Source organism: Alosa sapidissima, chromosome 13 (genome assembly GCF_018492685.1).
Source record: "Alosa sapidissima isolate fAloSap1 chromosome 13, fAloSap1.pri, whole genome shotgun sequence".
Lineage (NCBI taxonomy): Eukaryota > Metazoa > Chordata > Actinopteri > Clupeiformes > Clupeidae > Alosa > Alosa sapidissima.
Window position 1 is genome coordinate 11,646,873 of NC_055969.1, and position 23,582 is coordinate 11,670,454.

General features: G+C 41.7%; 1 protein-coding gene across 8 annotated transcripts in view; it reads right to left on the bottom strand.

Moving 5' to 3' along the window:
- arl15b (ADP-ribosylation factor-like 15b) overlaps positions 1-23,582 on the bottom strand; it is a 50,964-nt gene that overhangs the window by 23,404 nt on the left and 3,978 nt on the right. For all 8 annotated transcript variants that reach the window (XM_042059324.1, XM_042059328.1, XM_042059325.1 and 5 more), the window contains exons 3-4: positions 4,700-4,844; positions 2,511-2,570 (exon numbers count right to left, since the gene is read on the bottom strand). In XM_042059324.1, the coding sequence (XP_041915258.1) occupies positions 2,511-2,570; positions 4,700-4,844 (205 nt within the window). The remainder of the gene's footprint in view (positions 1-2,510; positions 2,571-4,699; positions 4,845-23,582) is intronic.

Consider the following 23,582-nt stretch of genomic DNA (forward strand, 5'->3'; position numbering starts at 1 on the left):
GATGATTAATTAACACGAAAACGTTGCCTGGTGTCCCTTTAATTGAGTTGTAGGGGCATCATCTGTTTGAGCCCGACACACTTTTAACAGCAAGCATCTCAACCCTCTCAGTCAGCCTGTCTATGATACTGATTTCTTTTCTTTTTTTTTTTTTTTTTGGGGGGGGGGGGGGGGGGGGGGGGGGGGTCCTTACAAAGACAGGATGTCATAGCAGTCACTGCCTTACCATACTTAAAGCAGTATGTGACATGGCTGTCTCTCATTGCGTCCTGACGCTTCAAACATTTCTCATCCGAATCCATTTGTTGAAGTCAAAAAGTCTTTGATGTTTTGCATGGATTCTTCTGCAGTAAATAAATGTGAATTAATCTCAGACGATCGTGCCATGCGAAACGGATAAGTCTTTGCCAGTTCTGCAGGGTGAGTCCACAAAAATCAGTTCAGAAGTTCTTGACTACGCCCTCCTCCTCCTCCTCCTCTTCCTCCTACTCCTTTCCTCCTCCAGCTAGCTGCAGGCAGGGGAAGACCCCCTTCCTGTCTACCCCCACCCTCTCCCCGAGAAGTGGACGCCACAGGCCCATTCTGATAGAAAAGCCTGGCCATCATGGCTCTTGGGTGCAGAGAAAGAGTGACATTTCAAAACGTTTGTTTGGAACGTCCCGTTGCGTGTTTATTTACCAAATGTGAGCCACTTTTTACACAGTTTACTCCACAGCCATGACTCACGGACGGCAGACTTTTTGTTGTCGCGGGTCGGGGAGCAATTTGTTAACCGGATGGTGATGACTTTTATGTTCTGCTGAATATTGAGCGGGTTTCGCTTGGCTGTTTGTCAGTCAGACAAGTCACGCATAACAACCGTGTACCCCCCCCCCCCCCACTCCCTCTGGGGATTGTGCTCTGTTTGGGTCGTAATGACCTTTTTCATTTCAACGAGAAGTGTAACTACATTTTAAATGATCTGTATGTGAAAGGCTCAGTTTGTGAGGACACGAGAGATAGCACACATTGCTAATAACACCATGGGGTGTCAATTCTACTCCTGCATCTCCCTCTCCCAAATATCTTCTATCAGCCCCCTGAGCATGCTTGATTAATGTCAGTGCAATTATAACGACTTTGTATTTCTCAATCAGTTGTTGCCAGCTAATCAATAATAATATTGATTAATAACAAGCACAGTCAGGCATATAGCGCAAGGGGAATATAGAGCAAGGCAGGGGTCATTTTCAGAGAGGACTGAAAAAAACTGGACTACATGGCGATACAAGGACTGGATTGTAAAACATTTAGCGGTCATTGTAAAATCAACATCCTAATCCATGCATCACAATGTAGTCCAGGTTTTTTCAGTCCGCTTTCGGAGACTGGTGCTTGCCATGCTTCCCTACTCGTTATGCCTAATGTTTGTTCATAAACAAAGTGATTGCACATCACATCCTTCTCACATCTTCCCTGCAGTTGTACTTCCTCAGTCAGCAAATGACTTCATCGAGGCAGAGGGAAGTTGCACAATTATAAGTGCTAGCTGAAGGTAGAACCCGACCCTTTGATGTGGTTAGACCTAGTTCCACAAGGCACAATGGTAACAAACACACACTAGACATCTGCCTCTTCAGTAAGAGAAATATCCCACTTTGACGCAGGATAAAAATACCACTGTGCCATGTCGGCTCAGTCTTGGTACAGACTGAGGAGATGCAAATGAAAGCCAGCAGGACAGGCCCAGCAAAAGGGCCATGGAATTGTTCAGAAGGACTGTCCTTGATACGACAATGGAATGCCAAGGTTGAGCCATCTTGTCATAATTTTTCAAATCTCTCAGCCCCTCGTTTGAGAGCTCCTCAAGCACAAACTGGCCATGATGAGTACAAGGAGATTAAAAAAATAAAATTAAAAAAAAAGAATAAATGTGACGGTCACTCTACTTCAGTGTATGTCCACAGAGGACAGGGCAGTGATGTTTGTCAAGTTTACTTTATGGACAACAAAGCCATTGTTTCAGCTTCAATATTGTTGATTTTGTTTCTGATAAACTGTTGTTCAGTCCCTTGAATAACAAAACCAGAGCAAAACTTGTCCACATGTTTATGTCTTTATTAAACACATGTAGAGGATTCTATTTTTTGCATGGATTGTGTAGTCTAAAGAAATAATTGACTGCCCATGTGACTACCCATGAGACTGCTTTGATTCATTTTCCTATTTACTGTACTTTTACAGTTAAGTTTGATGTATAGCTCCCAGCTTTTATAACTGTAGATTAAACATGCCATAATTTCACCTAATCCAAATGATGCTCACTGCATGTTCACATCCAGAAGTACTAGTATGAATGTACAAACACCATACAGTACTATACATTGTACACACAGACAATAATATTACAGACAATAATTGGAATATTTTAGATATTTTCTAGATGACTTTACAATTATTCCGTTACTGTGTCGACCAACGCTTCCAATGCTAACAGAGTGGGAGGGTACATAAATAAAATAACACTTTACCTCCAAGTTCCTTCACATTTAATATGGCGTTCTGAAATGGCACGGCTTTGATGCTAAACCCTGGGGATGAAAAGATTGAGGAGATTACGGAGCAGTAATGTTTCAAATTCAGCTATCTCGATCCAATCTATCATTGGCTGGAATGTGAGGCAATCACCTATAACTTCTCTGGCACGAAAAAAAAGACTGACATGATTGTTGATATTTCAAAACCATTTCTGACACATGAGTGAAAGATGCTATGGGCTGCAGAAGAACTATTGGAGCATGCAGTCTCTCTCCTTTGAAGTCTGCTGAGCACATGTTAATATGGTCTTTTGATATGGGTTCCCACAAAAGGGAGTGTGTTTATTTGTTTTAGAGTATGAGAGTGTGTGTGTGTGTGTGTGTGTGTGTGTGTGTGTAGCTATGGATGTGCAATCATGTGTGTGTGTGTGTGTGTGTGTGTGTGTGTGTGTGTGTGTGTGTGTGTGTGTGTCACTGTAAATATGGAGGTACGTGTGTTTGTAGCTGTGGATATGCAGGTGTATGTATAGGTTCCCACAAAACGGAGTGTGTTTATTTGTTTTAGTAGTATGAGTTTGTGTGTGTGTGTGTTTGTAGCTATGCAGGTGTATGTATGGGTTCCTATTAGTGCTGTCAGTTAAATGCGTTATTAACAGCGTTAACGTAAACCTATTTTAACGGCGTCAATTTTTTATCGCGAGATTAACGTTATTTTTGGTGTAACAAACTTTGTAGTTTTTTCACATGCTGTTGCAACAACTAGTAATGTTAGAACTACAACACCACACCAGATCTAGCTAGACCGGAAACTAAAAATGCACTGTTCTGTTATCCGAAGTCTTCTTCTTCTTCTTCTTCTTCTTCCCACCAAATTTCTGCATCTAATTCAGCTTTAACCGTTTAACGTAGAAACTTTGTTCAAACTTTGTAACGTAGGTCTTGAAAAGGACACGTGGGGAATGTATTTTTCACTTTTGTAAACTTTATACTTTTTGAGATATTAACAAAAAAAAAAGCTTATTTTTCCCCATAGACTTAACATGGGCTGATGACATCACAATGGGCTAATTAACTTGATTTGCACCTGTATCAACTTCCAGCTGCTCACTACTAGGACCCATCAAAGGGCCAGATAAACTGATTGCACCTGTATCAACTGCTTTCTGCTTAACTAGGCCAACTCTCTCTGTGTCTCTCCATTCTACAAGGATATAAGGCACATTCCATCCAACTTTCTATCCATTCATCCTCTTCAAACCATTCACTCATCCACCCATTAAACTATCCACCAACATCCATTAAACAATCTGTCTATCAACATCCATTACACTATCTAAATTCAACTTTTAAACTATATACTCTTTCTCAGGCTTTAAGCATACAATCTGGCTCTATTAAAACTACAGATTCTGTTCCTATTTCCTCTGCCCACAACTGTTTCAAAATAAATTTCCTCACTACAATAATTCACTATTAAATAATTTAACTATTTAAATTACTCAACTATTTAACTGTTTAGACATTTCAACTGTCAGTTGTTATCAACTATGACTCCTGCCAACTGTTTCCAAATAAAAGTTTGTTTTGTATTTTATGTTAATATACAGTATATTTATATTTTCATGCACTGGTAATTTCCTCGAAATTACATTTTCTAGTTTACATTAGATTCCATTCTTTTCAATACAACTCCGTACACCAGCATCGCACTTTGCCGCCGTGTAAATCACGATTCAGTTATATTTGGTCGACGCTGCTCCATAAAATCCATTGTTCATCCAGTGTTTGCCTGTTAAAAACTTCGGCGTTGATGTGTGTGGCAAGTGACAGTGCACCATAGACTGTAAGCCTATAAAATGGCAATGCACTCATGTTGAAAAGTTCCTTATTTTCAACTGAACTCAACTTTTCAACTGATAATGAATATAGTATGAATATAATATTTTCTGTTTGTTATGCCCTAATTGCTTTATTGTTAATATGGACTCCTGGAAAGTTCAGAAATGCAAAATAATAGAATTTTAATCATATGATAAAATATGTGATTAATCGTGATTAACTTTAGGAATTCAGCGATTAATCGTGATTAAAAAAATTTATCGTTTGACAGCACTAGTTCCTATGTGTATAGGTGCCTGTGTGTGTGTGTGTGTGTGTGTGTGTGTGTGTGTGTGTTTCCTGACCTGTGGTGGGGATAATGTTATCAGTGGCTTCGTTGCAGAGTCTGGAGAGGAGACTGGTCTTTCCTGAGCCGGTCAGGCCGATGCACACCACGTCATACTCAGGTCGAGGTGGGGGAGGTCCTTTACAGCACAGCGTCCGAAAACACTGAGGACGGAGAAAGAAAGAAAGAAAAAAAGAAAGAAAGAAAGAAAGAAAGAAAGAAAGAGAGGTGAGTAGACTGTAATGTCACTGTGTGTGTGTCTGTGTGTGTGTGTGTGTGTATGTGTGTGTGAGAGAGAGAGAGCATGCGCAGGTGACACTCTGCAAAACACAACAAGGAGTAATACATGGAAGCATTCTAATGACAAAGCAGTTTCTCAGCTGCTGCACATACTTCACTGTGGTGGAGATTTGGGGAGGACAGATTCTCAAAAATCTAGCCGCAGCCAAAAACAATGGCAGCCAGAACGAGAGAGAGAGGAAAGAGAGAGACCAACAGAGAGAGAGAGAGAGAGAGAGAGAGAGAGAAAGGCTGACAGAGAGAGAGAGAGTGAGAAAGAGAGAGAGAGAAAGGGAGAGGAGAAAGAGAGGAGAGAGGGGGCACATCTGCATTATGGGAGAAAAAGGAGTTCTCGCTCACATCTGCTTCCCCATCTGGTTTTCCGAAAGTTACACCACAATCTTTCATTGCAATCAGATGACTTGTGATGTTACCAGAACACTCCAGTGTTGTACACAAGATAGGATAAGACTACACAGTAGTGACAGGGCTTTGCTTATGAAGACAAGACAAGACAACAAATGCCTACGAAGCGTAGAAAGATCGTGGCACTTTTCTCACTGCGTGGCAGAACAGCCTTGTTTTGTGCATTTGCAAGTCTGACCAAGGACACCATGAAACAGTCCCCTTCCAGCCCACAGCAGATCAAACGATGGCGGTCAAAAGAGACAAGGAAGATCAAAGTGGAGAGGGGCCCCCTATTGAAGTCCCTTACCATAGGATGGGAGCAGGGTATACAAGCATGTGTGTTATTTAGAGCATGCATGTATGTGTGTGCGCGCGCATGTGTATGTGTGCGTTCATGCATATTTTTTGTGTGTTTGTGTGCATGTGTATGTGTGTGTGTCGTGTGTGTGTGTCATGTGTGTGTGTGTGTGTGTGTGTCGTGTGTGTGTGTGTGTCGTGTGTGTGTGTCGTGTGTGTGTGTGTGTGTGTGTGTGTCATGGCTGGGGCCTCTCTTCACTAAAAACAGATCTCACTGGATAATATTCAACATGTTTTGACTCTGAGCAACGACGCAGTGAGGGGCCATTTCTTTCCTGCCAACCTCCCACCCAACACCCCCCCCCCCCCAAAAAAAGAAAAAAGAATCCCCGTCTACTAGGGTAAGACAGGTTTTGAAGAGGATCAGCAGACATCTCTAGAGCCTTTAAGGCATTCCTCTACAAGCCTGGCAATAACTTCTCACTGCCAGCCGACAAGGTAGAGCCCTGCAAAGGGGTAAATAGGCGTTGGTGTGGGATCATGGAGGAGGAAGACTGGAAGACTGCCGTTATAGACTGTTAGGGCCTGGGATTTGTCAGGCTGTGAAATACCCACCACAAACAGCATTTTTTCCTAGATGACAGTCTTTCAAATAATCATACAGCTTGTTTGACAAATGGGGAATGTGCTCCCCTCCAGCAAACCCACTGAGTTGATGATGAAAATATGTTCCTATTCGGTCCTGGTGGGGGGATTTCAACTCCCAAAACATTGTCCAGAAAGCTTTCTCAAAGTAATTTAGCTTTTTCTCACAAAGAGAAAAGGAAAATATATTTAACGTAATATTATCTAACAAGTTGCCACTGTTTTTTTTATGAGCAGCTAGCGTACTTTTGGCACCATCCTAAAACTAATTGTGATGTAGTATGGTCATAAGGAGCAGGGATTATGAACACACCTGTTGTTCCCAGTACCCGTCCACACTATGCACTGCAGTTTCTGAGTTTGGATCAGTACACTCCGTGAAAATGTAAGAAAAGCCTTCATACCACAACACTGCATGCCAACAAGACTGCCAAAAGTTGCCAGTTAGCATGTTAGCAAGTTTTTTTTTTTGTTTTTTTTATCTGATTTTATCGGTTGTTGTTTGCCAGGTTTTGCCTTTTAGCTTTTAGTGGCTCTGTAGTTGTCGACTCCACAAAAATCCATATGATTTTTTTAACATTTAGCAATGATCAGGAAATAAAAGTCTGACTTTTCAAAAACAAGGTTTAAGTTAACAGAGAATACTCTTTAAGGTAATGTGCCTTGTGCAAAAAAGGCTTTTCTCTGTGGTGACAATACAAATCTTTACACAAGATAAAGAAACAAAAGCACAGGCAAGACCTGGATGATTTATTGTTAAGTCTCCAAGTAAAACACAAACTCAATGTAATAAACAAGGTTCAATGACAGATATTGAGAATCCTTTGCATACAATTTTAAGCTTTCAGTTCTGCAAAACCAAACACTGAAAATTCCTGAGATATGGCCAATTTGTCAAGGATCCTCACTGCATATGAGTGACTGACGTACAGACTTGGGGACAAATACAAGCTCAACTTTTGCTCAACAATGGTGTGTGTGAAGTTTCTCAATAGTGTTTTGCCTGTGGGGGTTTGCCTCATCAGCCAAGAAATGGGCCTAAACTGGAAACGATTCAGCCATTTTAGCCATAGTGTAAATACTTAAGGCTATAAGTTTAACACTTTGTTACAGTACAGTGGTGTATATACACTCACATGTATGAGATGACTGAAGAGGGAAAACAGTGATTAGTCATTATATGTCAGACACTGCCCTCTAGTGACTATGTTAGACAACTACAGTCATGATTGTAGAGAGCTACTCTGAGTGTTTACAAATTCTGGGAAAGAGCAGTTTATAGTTGATACAACCACCTGACTCGAATGTTGACCGAGCCCATGTACAGTGATTGTGGGTCGTTGGACAGACTGTCTGCGGCCCCCATGTACTGAATTCAAGCCACAGTACACTGTGAAGACAGTAAAGCATGGTGGTGCACAATTCATGTTATGGGGATGTTTCTCATACTGTGGTGTTGGACCTATTTATCGCACACCAGAGATCATGGATCAGTTTCAATACATCAAAATATTTGAAGAGGTCATGTTGTCTTATGCTGAAGAAGAAAATGGCTTTGAAATGGGTGTTTCAACAAGACAATGACCCAAATCACACCAGTAAGCGAGCAAAGTCTTGGTTCCAGACTAACAAGACTGACGTTATGGAGTGACCAGCGCGATCCCCAGACCTCAATCCTACAGAAAACTTGTGGGGTGACATCAAAAATGCTGTTTCTGAGGCAAAACCCTAGCCTGGGTGCCATTCCGAACTTAGTCCCGCCCACAACAGTTGAGGTCGGGAAGTTCGGTCTGGCATTGCTCCATAGTGGAGCAAGTATGCTCACCCTAGATCGGGCGGACCAATCAAATCGGGCTTTACGATGATGGACAGGTGAGCAACAGCACCTGGTCTATCACGTCATCTGAGCACGCTTAGATTAGGCTTATGTTTGAAACAAAAACGGTGTGTCTAGAAGGATACATGGCTTTTAAGACCCCATATGGAAAATGCATATTATTTAATGAGGTTTTATCACTGAAAACGATTATTTCTGAAAACTTTGGCCAAAGTTGAGATGAGGGAAAACTCGTGGTTTCACTTTCATCAAGGGAAAACAGCACTGTTGCAATGCGCCATGTTCCCTCGTTCGTTTAATATCTCTGATTGACCACCTGTTTGAGGGATTTGCGACAGCCTTATCCAGCTGTTTAACATGTTTGTAGCATATCAGTGTTCAACAGAATTATTTTTAAAAACGGAGGGGATATAGGCTATCAGTTTTTTCCTAATAGCCTACTCTACTACGCATCTCTTAGATTTCACTAATGAGTGTTGTAGGCTAGGAGTTATTGACGGCACTAACTTTTACAAAAGACCAGAAAACAATGTTAAAGGAGAATTCCGGTGTGATATTGACCTAAAGTGTATTGAAACATGATACCGAGTGTGAACGTATGTCTCATAGCCCATCTCGACTTGTCCCCTGCACTCCAAAATCTGGCGCTAGTTAGCCGATGCTACCAACAGCTTTTTCAGTAGTGGTGCTTCGGCATCGGGCTAGCCATGCAAATAAATCACTGTTTTACACCCATTTACGAGGCTCAATGTATCTCCACACTTCATTGGTAGACTTCCGAGGGCCCTGACATTTAAAACGAGACATTGAGAACTTTGAAAAAGCACTGGTAGTTTACTTACAAGACGATTTATACAGACACTATCTTCACGAAGTTTAGCGTTTGCAGCCATCTTGAATTTAGTCACGATAAGTCGAGCAACGATCAGATTCCAAAAATAATTGAATTTAGTCACGATAAGTCGAGCAACGAGTAAGAATGAACAGGTATGATAAGGGATCAGATTCCAAAAATAATTCAGTGGAATCCATGCATTTCCACTGAATTATTTTTGGAATCTGATCCCTTATCATACCTGTTCATTCTTACTCGTTGCTCGACTTATCGTGACTAAATTCAAGATGGCTGCAAACGCTAAACTTCGTGAAGATACTGTCTGTATAAATCGTCTTGTAAGTAAACTATCAGTGCTTTTTCAAAGTTCTCAATGTCTCGTTTTAAATGTCAGGGCCCTCGGAAGTCTACCAATGAAGTGTGGAGATACATTGAGCCTCGTAAATGGGTGTAAAACAGTGATTTATTTGCATGGCTAGCCCGATGCCGAAGCACCACTATTGAAAAAGCTGTTGGTAGCATCGGCTAACTAGCGCCAGATTTTGGAGTGCAGGGGACAAGCCGAGATGGGCTATGAGACATACGTTCACACTCGGTATCATGTTTCAATACACTTCAGGTCAATATCACACCGGAATTCTTCTTTAAGGCATTTGTGGAGAAGAAGGATGGTTTGTGTGTTTTCTTCCTACACCTCAAGGTAAGCCATTTCGTTGCTCTGGTTGGTTAGGGCTATCCAATTAAGTGCATAGGCATTCCCCCCCTGTATCGGTTGAAACACGCCCCATAATTACGTCCCAATAGAGCAGTATCAGACTCTACGTCAGGCTAGCAAAACTAGAAATGCAGAGGAATTATGGAATGTAGTTCAATCGTCCTGGGCTGGAATACCTGTTCACACGTGCCAGTAGTTGGTTGACTCCATGCAACACAGATGTGATGTTCTCAGAAATAATGGTAATGCAACTAGATATTAGTGCAGTGATTCAAAGTAAAGCAAAATCTTGAGACATTTTTCAGTTTATACAGTAGTGTAACAAGGCTTTGAACCAGTTCATGGAACGAAAACCAAAACCAGAAACTTTTGCCATTTTGCTAGGAAAAACAAACAAACCAGAAACTATGATTTTTTATGTTCCGGAACAGAAAAGATTTTTTAAAATAGTGGTTAATACCGGTTCTTTTTATGTTCCTGGGAAGGTTTGTGTGGTGAGGGTCACCTCCTGTCATTCAATGAATGCATGGAGAGTGCAGACAGACAGAGCTTGCCGCTAGCAGGCAATCAAAAGGCCTATTAAGGTTCCAAATCTTTTCTCTTTTTACTAGGCCGTGACGAACATTGTTGGAAAAAACTAGCATTAACGTTAAGGCTACAGCTTTAATTTATTTGGAAAAACCTGATAGTCCTCATTTTGGCATTTAGACAATGGGAAGGCATCCAAGAATCCAATATTACAGTACCCACCAAAAATATACTGTATATGACAGCATTTTTTTGTTTGACCAGGAAATTATTCAGGCTAAAGGCTACAGGAAGACACTGTTGCACCTTGTATAAAGCAGAGGCCTAGTGTTTTATTATGTTTGCTGTAGGATAGATTCGAAAAGACAATATTGTGACTATTAATAACCAGTTTGAAAGCATACATATATTTTTGTCCGACAGCTGACATTGAACATTATTAACCGGTTCAGGAACAATATTTTTATGTTCTAACCGGTTCGGGAACGTCAATTTTAGGGTGGGAACCAAAACCGGAAACGTTAAAATACTGTTTCTGTTCAGAACGAACCAATTGGCAAAAAATTTGGTTCAAAGCCCTGGTTTGTAAAGAAAAATGCAAAAACTGCTATTTTCTTGAACAGCCTAACATTCCTTTTTCTTCACTTTCTGTGAAGGTATAACACAAACCTGATCAATTTTGGTCATGTTTTGATTTGAAATTGAATGTGCAGTGTTCCCAATGCATTGATATTATGGAATTCACAGCTATTCTAACGATTTTGAGCTTTATTCAAGTTTTTAAAACACACTGCTATTATTCTGCACAGAACTGTAATAGTGTACATCCAATTGAACTGTTGAGTTGATCTTTCATAAGAGGGGTAACGAAAGCAGATAAGAACTTGACATTTCCTTCTATGGTACACAACATGACGTGAGAGTTATGATAACATTATCTTTCCAGTGAAGCCATAGGGCAGAAGACCACCCATTTCTGTGGTGACATTTTCCAAAATGTGTTGACAATACAAAACCATTGCAAGGAAAAACAAGGGGGAAGGGATCTGTGAATGACTTTCCAGAACAGGGGCAAGCCACTTCAGACTGATTAAACGGAGAGGTGGAGCGACTTCACAGGCTGGGGAAGATCAACAAAGGCATGAAACAGCCAAAATAAAGTAATCATAGTTCATAAACTGCCTAGTGAACTTTGGAGAGTACTGTAACACTATGCCCTTCTGCTTCTGTAGAGTCACAAACGGTTCTGATATAAACCTTATAAGGGAAACAGTCAACTTCAAATAATAATTTATTTCCACTTATTTGCCAAGAAACTTGTGAATCTTGTAATGATATTAGTAGAACGAGGCTTTTTCTTCAAAAAATCTGCTTCCTGATGCTTTTAAACTAAATTAGTCTATGATGAGTTATCTGTAACACAAAACAAACAATAAAATAACTAATTTAGAGTTATTGTCAGAGTTCCCCATAATGTCTGTAATTTGACAGAATTAGATCCAGCTGTACTTGGTTGCTTTTAACAGTGATCATGCAAGAGCTGTAGTTTAAAATGTTGAATGAAGTTAAATGAACTGTTGCCATTTCTAAACGACCTTAGTAAGCATGACTTACTCCTGTAATGTCAACAAGAAACTGAGTAATGAGCCCATCGGATAGCTCACAAGCTTGAGCCCTTCAATTAAAGTCATACAGGACAGGAGAGTGTTTGCTTCAACCAAGTTAATGTAACCTAAATATAAGCTGATGCTGGTAGGGACACTAATGGCAGCTTAAATATCCTTCAATGCTTCCATGCTTCATGTTGTTTTTAGTCTCTATCATGTTCGATAAGCTTTCTGTTTATTTCTGCAAAGGGAGAGGAGGTAGCGGGACACAAACATAGCATCCTCATATGCCCCCAGTCTGCTTGAAATCATTAAGCTCTTTAGCTAACAGCTAGTCAGTCTTACAAACAGATTATCAACAGTCAATTAATGCCTTAAAATGATATTTACTGCAATAAAGACATGAAAAAAGAAACTACAATGGGAGTTTATGTAAGATAGTCAACAGGCTTTAGATTAAAATCAGGGAAGAGCCTCTATTGAGCCTTGAGTCTTTACGAGTGTGACCAACAGGTTAAACCAGTGGAACGATAACGCAACCAACGGTTTTCTAGAGTGAACCTCTATCACCCGAGGCTACAACCTCAATCCAAAACACACCTTTGAGCATACAGACAAGGCCACACACCCATTTATTTACAAAAGCTCTCAGTCTGCAGAAGGAGGAGGAAACCCTTTCTCTTTTCCTTTTCTTGAGTTCCATCAACACATCCAGCAATATTTCATTCATTTTCAACAAACTTGAATCTCAAAATCATGGTTTCCAGACCACTGCGGAATGCATGACCAATGCCAACCTGATACATTCCATGGTCTTCACTTCTCTCAGTACTGACCCAAGGCTTAATGAAAAAATGCCAGTTATGGCAGCTTTCCATTCCAAAGTTTCCATTACTATGTTTTCCAAGGCCTACTTGGAAAACATAGTTAGTGGAAGTCATTACACAATCGCCGCCAGAGCATCTTTCAAGATTATCTTTACAAAGGCAGCTGCCAATTGCTGGTGCTTGGATGACTCAACAAATGATAACACCTGGAGACTCTCTATGAGCAAAGAGCAATATGACAGAAGTAGGTCAGAAGCCCATCACCTAAACTTGACTTCCGTCCAGAGCTTAGCCAGCCTGAGGCTTAGGAGAGAGGTTACTAAACTACACCGCCCCTACTGGCTTGGCCAACTGATTGGTCTGCATCCTCCAACCAGCTTTGCTCGTTGCCATGATTCTGGCAGGTGAAGGCCACGCTGGGCTGGGCAGTTGTTTGCCAGCTGGACGTGTCCAACAACAGGAAACAGGAAGCACAGTTGACCTCTGGCTGATGGCACAAAGGAAGGGGGAAACAGGTCCCACCCGTCCCTTGCCAAGTCTCCAGGGACACCTTAGCATTCCAGCACCAGCAATGTCCATATTTGTGCAACACAGTCCCTTGTATGGAGCCCCAACAATAGTAGATGATGCGTCTGGCTCAACCGTATATATGGCTTTTAGGAGAGATAAAAGATCAGAGCAGAGATCGAGGGTAGAGGTTAACATTCAGGTTGAACTAGATGTACCGCATAGCGGTACAAAATATGACCGCCGCTCAGTCCTGTACATCCGTTCCGCGAAAATAAATCACACTTCAATTTGTCTCCATATTTTACTCCATCCCCCATTCTTGAAACTTTTGTGTATGCTTGTTTGGCATGCCTGAGTGTGTGTGTGCGGCTGCACAGAAAGTAGCCTACTGGTGCTGACAAGATGAATAGATTGTAGAATAGCCAAAGAAGATGTAGCATTGTTATAAAACCTTTAAAATCTCTAAACAATCACAAGTAGGGCAGTTCATCACAGTTCATCCATTGCAACTGGATTGATGAAAGGTCACTTACACCTGTAGGCTACATTGTATTTGGGAAAAGCAAAAGGTATCAGCATAATGTTATTTATTTATTTATTTTTTTATGTATTTATAAACAAAAACATCTCTGTCAGTTCCATGCCGTTTTCAACAGCTATCAAAAACAAAAGGTCATTTTTGGATGGATGGATTTTTTGTGAATGTTTCTTCTTCTACATAAGATTTTAGTCATCTTTAGTTCATGTAATACTTTATTGTCAATGCACAAATTAAGTAACAGTAGTCTGAAACGTTATTGTTAATGCACAAATTAAGTAACAGTAGTCTGAAACGAAATGCTGTTTTACATCTAACCAGTGGTGCAAATAACTGACATGTCCAAATGGGCCTTGATGAAATGCGTCGCTAGACTGTTCATACACATTTTAACGGGCCAAAGTTGAAGAGCTTTTTCATAGGCTGATTCATGTTCCCTTGCATTGTGTAACTGAGGTCCATGGCTAGTCTGGCTTTCATCAGACCAAGCTCAATCTTTTAAGAAATCAAAAAATAAATAGCGGGCAGATCAGGCTGGGTTCACCCAGCCTAGTCCATAGGCACCCGATATTGTTTAATTTTCCGATTGAGATATACACGCTCTGGCAATTCTAAATGCAAAAATGCATCAGGGAGTTATGACAAAACGGTAACTAACAAACTAGACCCTAATAGAAAGCTGTTAGCTTCCCTAAGCTACAGGTAGGCTATAAGGTAGGCCTATTTACAACATAAATTGTCAATAGGCTATGCTGGCGACACAAATAAAATCTCCTTTGGAAACCAATGGCTTACGCCTTACAGTATCAAGCGGACTTAAACGGTCATATCGTGGCGAAAAGTTGTAATAACATTCACGCAGCTCCATGAGTCAAGGAAAGCGCGAATGAAGTAGGCCTAGCCACTTCTAAATGGGACCCACTACACAGTAGCTTAAGGTGTGTTGCTAAAGCAGCCATAATGAAATTAAGGTGTCATTGTTTGGATACTTCACACACACGTGCTTTTTAATTTCACAGACTACAACTACCAAGCTGGAATCAAAGCACATCGATTCCCCTCTCACACCCTGCACGCACTTAAAGCAAAATAAACAGGCGTCTCAGTCTCACGCATGTATAGGCAAAACTGTATCAGACCGGTGTAACGTTGGTAAATCTTCCATTGCACAGAATGATTTTGTAGCACGTGCAATAAATGACAGTCGAAAGATACAAACAGTGCTGCTATCAATTTGCTTGGTATAACCGCATTTATAGTTTTCTACAAATGCAATCAATCAAATGGGCCTCCATCACTCAACCAACGCTAACAGTAACATTACCTAGGTCCTTATTGATATTACAAGATTAACGTACCTGCAGTAAAAACCAAGCATGTCCGATAAAGATCCTCAGATTTATTTCGGCTTCAAGAAGAAATGGGAATTACACTTCATGTGAGCATCGTCCTATCCTTATTAGATGTTCGCTGCAGTAAATTACAGTCCTTGTAGGAAGCGTCCATTGTTTTTCCAACCCACTTTTAACTTCCAACAAAATTACGTCTCACTGCAACGATGCGCCATCTAGTGGACAAACGACTACTTATCGCCAATACTGAAAATGCAGCCATGATGATGATGATGATGAATATTTATTTTGGCTTTCTTTTAATCCTACTGAATTTGTAATTATGTATCGGCCGTTCTAATACCGATAGTATGTGGGTGCCTGTGTGTGTGCATGTGTATATGTGTGCACCGCCATTTACAGGCCAATGAGTGTACAGTCACTAAATGTACACATAACCTAATTTTTTTAGACCCCCCCATGGATGAAATTCTACGAAACTGGGCATACCCCCAGAGAATGCCAGGTCAATCATACACATAAAATTTGGTGCAGTTCTGAACATCTTAACTGAAGATAGGGGCGATTAAAGCAGAATAATATTGCATTTTCATTTTTTACCGGGGGGGTGGGGGTGCAAATCACAAATGAGTGATTATGAGCCAGGTTGATGTGGGCCCTTGAGACCAACATACCATAAAAGATTCTTCATCCTCAGTGCCACGGTTCAGGTAGTTATTTAGGAAAAACTGTTTTTTTTGCGGTTCGGGGGGCCCAGCACGGGGCGGGGGGGAGGGGGGGGGTTGAGGTGTTGGTCCCCGGGGACGAAATGTAATTTTTTCGTAAAAGTCTAGTGGGGCTACATACCCACCAAATTTCATGTACCCCGGTGGTTCGGTGTCCCGGGTATCAATGACCAAAAATTCAGGAAGTAGATGACGGGGAAAAATTCTTGAATTGTGTGCATGTGTGCGTGTACAAGTTTATGTTTATGTGTGTGGGTGTGTGTGTGTGTGTGTGTGTATGTGCGTGCTTGTGTGTTTGCCTGCGTATGTGTGTTTGTGCATGTGCATGCATGCGTACATATGTCTACTGTGTGAGTATGTGTCATACGTATGATTACTGTAAATGTATGTGTGTGCGTGTGTATCTGTTTATGCACATGTGTGCACATGGAATGGGTTAACATGACCCCTGGAGGCAAACATACGGAAAAAATTGGTCATCCTAGGCCCTACAGTTCTCAAGATATTCACAGAGAACTGTGTCTGCCCTACCCTCCTTTCGGGGGGTCCAGTCCAGCGGGGGGGCTACAGATCAAAACGAAAAATGACGGTTCCATGCTATCCATGTGGGGGTACATGCCCACCAAGTTTTGTGTACCCCGGTCTTTCAGTGTCCCGGGAATCCTTGTTGGTGTACGTCACTAAATGTACACATAAATTATTTTATTGTAAGGCCCCCCATGAGCGAAAGTACACAAAACTTGGCATGCATTCGGAGGGTGTCATAATGATCCTACACTTTTAATTTCGTGCAGTTTTGACCTTGTCAGCCAGAGATATTGTGATGAAAACACCTAATTTTTTGCTTTTTAATTTTTAACTAGGTGGCGCTATACATGAAATAAGTGGTAATGGAATGGGTTGACATGCCCCCTTAAGACCAACATACATAAAAAAGGTGGACCTCCTAGGCCCTACGGTTCTCGAGATATTCACAGAAAACTGTCTCCGGCCACCTACAGGCCAGTTGGTGTATAGTAACAAATTAATTTATTGTGTGGCCCCCCATGAACGGAATTCCACAAAACTTGGCATGCATACAGAGGGTGTCATAATGATCCTACACTTCCAATTTCGTGCAGTTTTGACTATGTTAGGTCACAGATACCTTCAATTACAACACCTCATTTTTACTTTTTTGTGTTTAACTAGGTGGCGCTATACATGAAATGAGTGGTTATGGAATGGGTTGACATGGCCCCTTGAGATCAACATACAAAAAAAAAATGGTCCTCCTAAACCCTACGGTTTTCGAGATATTCACAGAAAACTGTGTCTGCCCTACCCTCCTTTCGGGGGGTCCAATTCAGCGGGGGGGCTACAGATCAAAACGAAAAACGATGGTTCCATGCTATCCATGTGGGGTTACATGTCCACCAAGTTTCGTGTACACCCGGTCTTTCAGTGTCCCGGGAATCATTGACGGAAATGTGGGCATGCGAAAAAGAAAAAAAAAAGAAAAAAAATCTGACTAAACCTATATAATAAAGTTCTGACGTAACATCAACAAGTTCCTCCTTTCTTGAGCTGTATGAGGTTAGGCTTACAGGCAAGATGCTGCACTTTCTCAGCAAAATGAGAAAAGTATTTCAGTACTTCTTGAGCTTCTCTGGCCCTTGGGACCACCGTTTGTGACCAGAAACCCACAATGAGCTCCTCTGATCCTGAACATAATCTACACACTTCAAAGAGAACTGTGTCTTTTCCCAGCGCACACGAAGGAGGAACTAACTCAAACGTGTTGAGCTCCACAACATCCCCCTCTGGCCTCTGACACACTTGATGGGATCTTTGCACATGGTTCACCTCACCCCGTCAGAAGCAAGAGGCAGTGGGCATACGAGCTAGAGAGAGAGAGGGAGGAGTGTGTGAGTAAGTGAGGGAGCGAGCATGGTCGGGGGATTTGCACTGTATTAAAATTTCAACAGGATAAGTGCTGGCAGGGTTCAGCAAAGCCCAACTAAGCTGCAGTGGTCTGCCACCGCTGTGTCACTAATGGCAAGAGGATGGTCACATGTGGACCAGACTGCATACCAATGCCAACCCCCACCCCTGCCCACCCCTGCCAATCCTCACCCCACCCCTGCCCACTCCCACCATTCCACTCACACCTCCCCTTCAATAAATGCTGATTGGATCATCTTATCCATAAAGCAAAACAGTAGCAATGAAGCAGCATTCTTCCGTGTACAGAAATTCTTAGTTGACTGACATGAGTGATGTGATGACAAAAAAGAATCCTGTAATTGACAAAAACATTTATGGACCAAACAATGGGACATCATCAGAGGTCCCGTTAGTTAGTCGAGTTTTCCTTCCAAGTTTAAGGCTCAACTTTGTAGGAACAGGAATATCCTGTCCATCCTTTGTAATCCTACCATGTTGACCATTTCTCCATCAGCATGAGGTGATTTCAATCATTTTAATCATTTATAATTAACAAAAACAATTTAATCAAGGACACCATCATCAGAAAAGGGATGATGGAGGCGGTTGTAGCGGAGCCAGCCTACGTGCGGAGCTCTAACCATTCACACATCTCTCATCTGATTCCCATCCAGTTCCCACCTTTTTCAAACGGGGCTGTGTTCAAGTCAAGTCAAGTCAAGTTTATTTATATAGCGCATTTCATACACAGAGGTCATTCAATATGCTTTACATAAACAAAACCAAACAATAATAACAAATAAAAGTATAGAAGGGCAATATAGTCAAAGAATAGTTCAAAGGTAAAGATCATAATAAAAAGAAAACATAAAACACAAGGTAAAATCATTTAAAAATAAAAAATAATTAGTAAGCAAAAACCAAGGCAAAAGTTGTGTGAACGTGTGTTGTGTGAACGACATCCTGTTTGGACTCAGGGAGGTTCGTTACAGGCCGGATCTCCTCCAGAGTCAGCTGCTGTCTGGATGATTCCCAGCAGGGCTTGGTATTATTGGGGAAAAGAACGGGAGGAGTGGGAGCTGGAAGAGTGGTGGAGTTGGAGGAGGTGGTGTGTGGGGCAGTTTATTCTGAACTGAACTGTGGGATATTCCCCTCTGCTGGCCGGGGCGGAACTCAGCCGCCTGACTGCCACATCCTGCCTTATCAAAGCACGGAAGTCAAGCGTGCGGAATCCGCGCTCCACCAGCCTCCGTTCCACCACCAGTCCGGCTCCACTGGGGCAGACAGACTGGGACCAGAGCCGGGTTTACGGAACCAGAGCCGCGACGAGTTTGTGTGTGTATGTGTGTGTGTGTGTGTGTATGTGTGTGTGTGTGTGTGTGTGTGTGTGTGTGTGTGTGTGTGTGTGTGTGTGTGTGTGTGTGTAAACAGGACACACCTCCGGGAGACGCCAGCAGTGTTGTTAAATCAAGCTGAGTGGTTGGATGAGAGAGTTGCAGAGAAAGAGATGTAGGAGAAATATTAAAAGAGGACGAGAAAAGCTAAACGATCCCTTTCAGGAGCCAAGATGTCTGCTGAGGGAATTTGAGTCTGAATACAAGCCATCATGTTTCTATATTCTACGATGTGCATGCTATGTTGCTGTAGCCACAAAGCACATCACAATAATGTATTGTGGCAAACGTTCAGTTAGGAACTGATATAGGCCTACATCTAGTGTGCCTTCAAAATAAAGAGATCAGCTCTTACAACAATGGAGCCATTTTAGGAAAGAAAGTTGATGCCAACTTAGCAAATCAGCTTAAAAAGGTGCTGAATGTAGTTCTTGTTGACAAAAATAAAAATCCTTTCAGACTTACCACAATGATGTAATCCTGAGGCCATGAGAAATAGACTGTCTACTCCCATGTATTGTCTATTTCCTTTTTGCTATTGTTTTAAATTTTCCCAGGGCAGGAAAAAACCGTGAATGAACCTACAACAATTGCTATAGGCCTAGAAGTATTTTATCTATCAACAAAAAAAAAAAACAATTCTGTAGCTTTACATTAGTAAAGGTCAAGGCCTGAGTATATCACTCACATTTAATCCGCAGGGACAATATTTTGACAAAATACTTGTTGGTTTCATTTTTATCTTTTATCCCCATTACTTTCATAGAGAATATAGATAAATCAATGCAATTATCAGGTGTGAGGATTACAGGTTAAGTGTGTTTTTCTGTGTCACACTCTTGGATCCTGTCGGAGCACCAGACATGGCTGCTGAATAAAGATGAGAGAGAACAGTGACTTCTCCCCGCGCCGGCCCGTGTTGACCTCGCAGCGCCGCATTAGGAGATCCCGCTGATAAAACTGCACTTTTACACCCCATTGCAGCTGAACGCTCAAAGGCCAGCCAGCCGCTAATGAGAGACATTTAGCGGTGCCAGGAGAGAAAAGCATTGACCACAAGGCCTGAGACCACCAAGCCTGACTGCTCAACCGTACAGTCAACAGACGCTACCACTGAGCCACAACCACAAGGCCACACTAGCCCACAGTGCAAACGGTGTAGCCGAGTTTGGTGCTTCAGTAGAGCTACAGTTCAGTTAGTGAGTCATCCCTGGATTGTTGAATTCTGAGGAACCACATGGCTAATTGTGAGGAAACGCAAAATTTTTATTGTTGCATAGTTATTGAGTGTTCAACGTGGTTACACATTGTATTCACTTCATGTCTTACGTTGCACTGTACAATGTGGCTTGACAGCGCCGTTCTCATGAATCCTGCTCACTCATGAAACAATGCTCTTCCAAATGCGAGCAGATTAAAAAATAGAGAACTTGACCTTGTTGTCATTATCAGTGGGAGCTGCGATGTCTCCTCTTGCAGGGTCACCTCCTGACCAAACAAAAGCAGGGGACAAGCAGCACAGCGCCCAGACCAGCACATGGCCCTGGGCTGAACAGGGTCCAAGCAAAACTTTGAAACCCAGTTTGGCCCGACAGGGCTGAAACTTGCATTGTTACGCGGGCCATGACAGTCGGGTCCTTCAAATAGCTCTCACAGCAGACATTCTGTGTGTGTTGGGTTGTGAATGATCATACCGCCAGTTAAACGATCCTTTGCACATCAGGTTTCCAGAAATCGGATCTTGCGAAGAGCCTGGCCTTTTTCCGCCTTGGTTTCAACTCTGGCTACTGGTAAAGGGCTCTCATTTCACACCACAGTAAAGAATCTGGACAATGTACACTGGTATCTGCCAGGATGGGTAGATCCATTTTTTAGCTCTTTACGAGTGTGCATGTAAAACATTATCATGAGCTGAAAACGTGAGATGATCATCAGCAGACCTTTTGTTTTGGTTTTTGCAAAGGTACTTTTTCATATTTTGCCAAACAAAATTGCTTTATTCTTACCAGCACAATTATTCAAAACAAGCCACTCTGACTTTCTACCTGTGGATGGACAAGTGGATGAGAAACTTGCCCTGTCCAACATGACAAGTAGTGTATGCTATGCACCTGTTACTTAGTACTTTAGGCAAGGCTGAATTGTAATTGTACAAATACTCTGCAGTCTGGCCCAAAGTAATTTTTCTACAGCCAGAACTTTACAGAGGACATCATGTCACATCCAACCCACTTGAGGGCCCTTACTGAGATAGAATATCAGCAGTGTCTGTAACCTGAGAGAAAGTGCCTAATTGAGGACTGCCTGAGTCTTACCCTGGAATTCAAGAAGGCCTTTTGGGAATTTGACTCAACCCTGCACCACCCAAAAAGATGTGTTTTGACAAGCTTTTAGTCCACTGATACTGCAATAGGCCTACATTCACTACACTTGCTTCTCAAAAGTAACAACTCTCAGCCTTCGCTTCAATAATAGGGCTACTATATAGGATAATTATGTCACCTATTTTAGACTCTGCTCTGTATACAGGGTGTCAACTGCTTCTGTAAGGGCCCAGATTGTCAGGCCTCATTAGGAGAATGGAAATAGATTGCTGTAATCTTGGAGAGTATTATTCTCCTTTTATTACTGACAACTAATACAATTAAAGACCTAATTTAGGAAAAGAGAAAGGGGGCAGAGAACAGCCTCACACACTTCTGCCCACATTGCATCAGTTCCTCATACCTGATCTTGGTTTTTAAACAATCCAACGTTTTTTCTTACCGTCTGAGCTCCAATCCTGCAAACGAATGCACTGAGCTGTGCGCACTCTGACACGGTCCACAGCAACGTTGTTAGCGCCATTGACAAGAGGGAGACGCCAACAAAAACAATTTCAGGTCACAGAGAGAGAGAGAGACAAAACACAAGGAGCATGACCCAAGTTCAGGCTTGTTATCCAGGTCAGTCCAATGCAGAGATGAAATCACAATGCCATCCACCTCTGTGGAAAGGATTTAAAAAGATGAGGGCACAAGCCAACACCTTGCCCTCTGCACCTATTCAACTACGACACATCCGAATGAAACAAAATTACCTGACAATGCACCAAATGAATTGCAGTTACAGCGTAAGCTTGTGCCAATTTAGCCAATTATACTACTTAGAAAAAAAAACACATAGGGTTTGGTAGAAAGCTTAGCCTAACAATCACAATCTTTGTCAATTACTCTAAATGGCCTCCAACGCTGTCTGTTTCAGCCTGGCAACACCTCTGTGTTTCTGTAACAACTAACCAGACCAAGCCTCCGTCACCGTGCCAGAGTAATGTTTAAACAAGCCTTAACCCAGGGCTTCAGACTAACTTTTTGCACTGGTGCGCCTAACTTTTTTTCTTAGGTGCACCAGCACAAAAGTTAGGTGCACCCAAATTTTCAACCACATCGCATTTAACACTGCAGCAGGTTTACTTTTTTTCCTTAATTACTGTGCTATATAGGTTGTCCTATGACTTATGATTTACAATTCTACAAGAAAAGTAACTTAATGAAGTGTTGGTGCTTTAAGTGCTTCACTGAGCTGAAATTTAAACTTAAAACATCTCAAGATGAATTAAATAAAAATAACAGTGAGTAAATTAACAGTGCACGTCTTTTAAGGGCTTCAAACTGCACATCTAATGGCTCAATGTCTTACATACTATCCTTCATGATCTTTAGGCCTTGGCTAAACCAGCTCTCCTGGTTTAGCCAAACTGCTAGCATCTTCCATAGAAATGTATTTGAGCACAATTTAAAGAGATGTTCCAAGTAGCCTGGGGGATTTTTATGTGATTTTGCAATGATGATTGCAATAATCATTTGACAGCCCCACAATGCAATTAACTTTTTAATTTTAGTATTTTTAAATTTTCAATAAGAACATCACTATGGTTAATGCAGTAACAAAATGGTAGGCCTATTATTATAGGCTATTGCAATGACTTGCCATGCTCGATCTAAATGTGTCCATTCAATTTACCGTACACAATGACCAGTTATACATGCAGGGGATATTACTCAGTCTGTAAGTCAGTTACGAGGTTATGATGCCAATCACACAATGTTGTATTACTCCGGAAATAGAAAAAGTTCATATAAAGGCTTAAAACGCTTCAGCTGTAACGTTATTTGATGTCAAAGTGGCGCCAAAAATGAATGGGCTTCAATGGGGATGGCTAGGTGAACTGGTCTACTATTTAGTCTCAGATCCGCCATAGTGTCTACGCTCTCCGAACGTTCGCCTGCCCCCTTGGTTTCAATGCGGACACTTTTTCCTCTCTCGAATAGCTGGTCGCACTGGTGCGACCTCTGATTTTTTTTAGTCGCACTTTTGAAAAATTAGGTCGCACTCTGGAGCCCTGCTAGCCTAGAAATCTAGACGCACCCTAGCGGCGGCAAATTAATTTGCTCAGCCTGTACATCTAGTACCAAACCATAGGGATTTCTATTGGCTGAC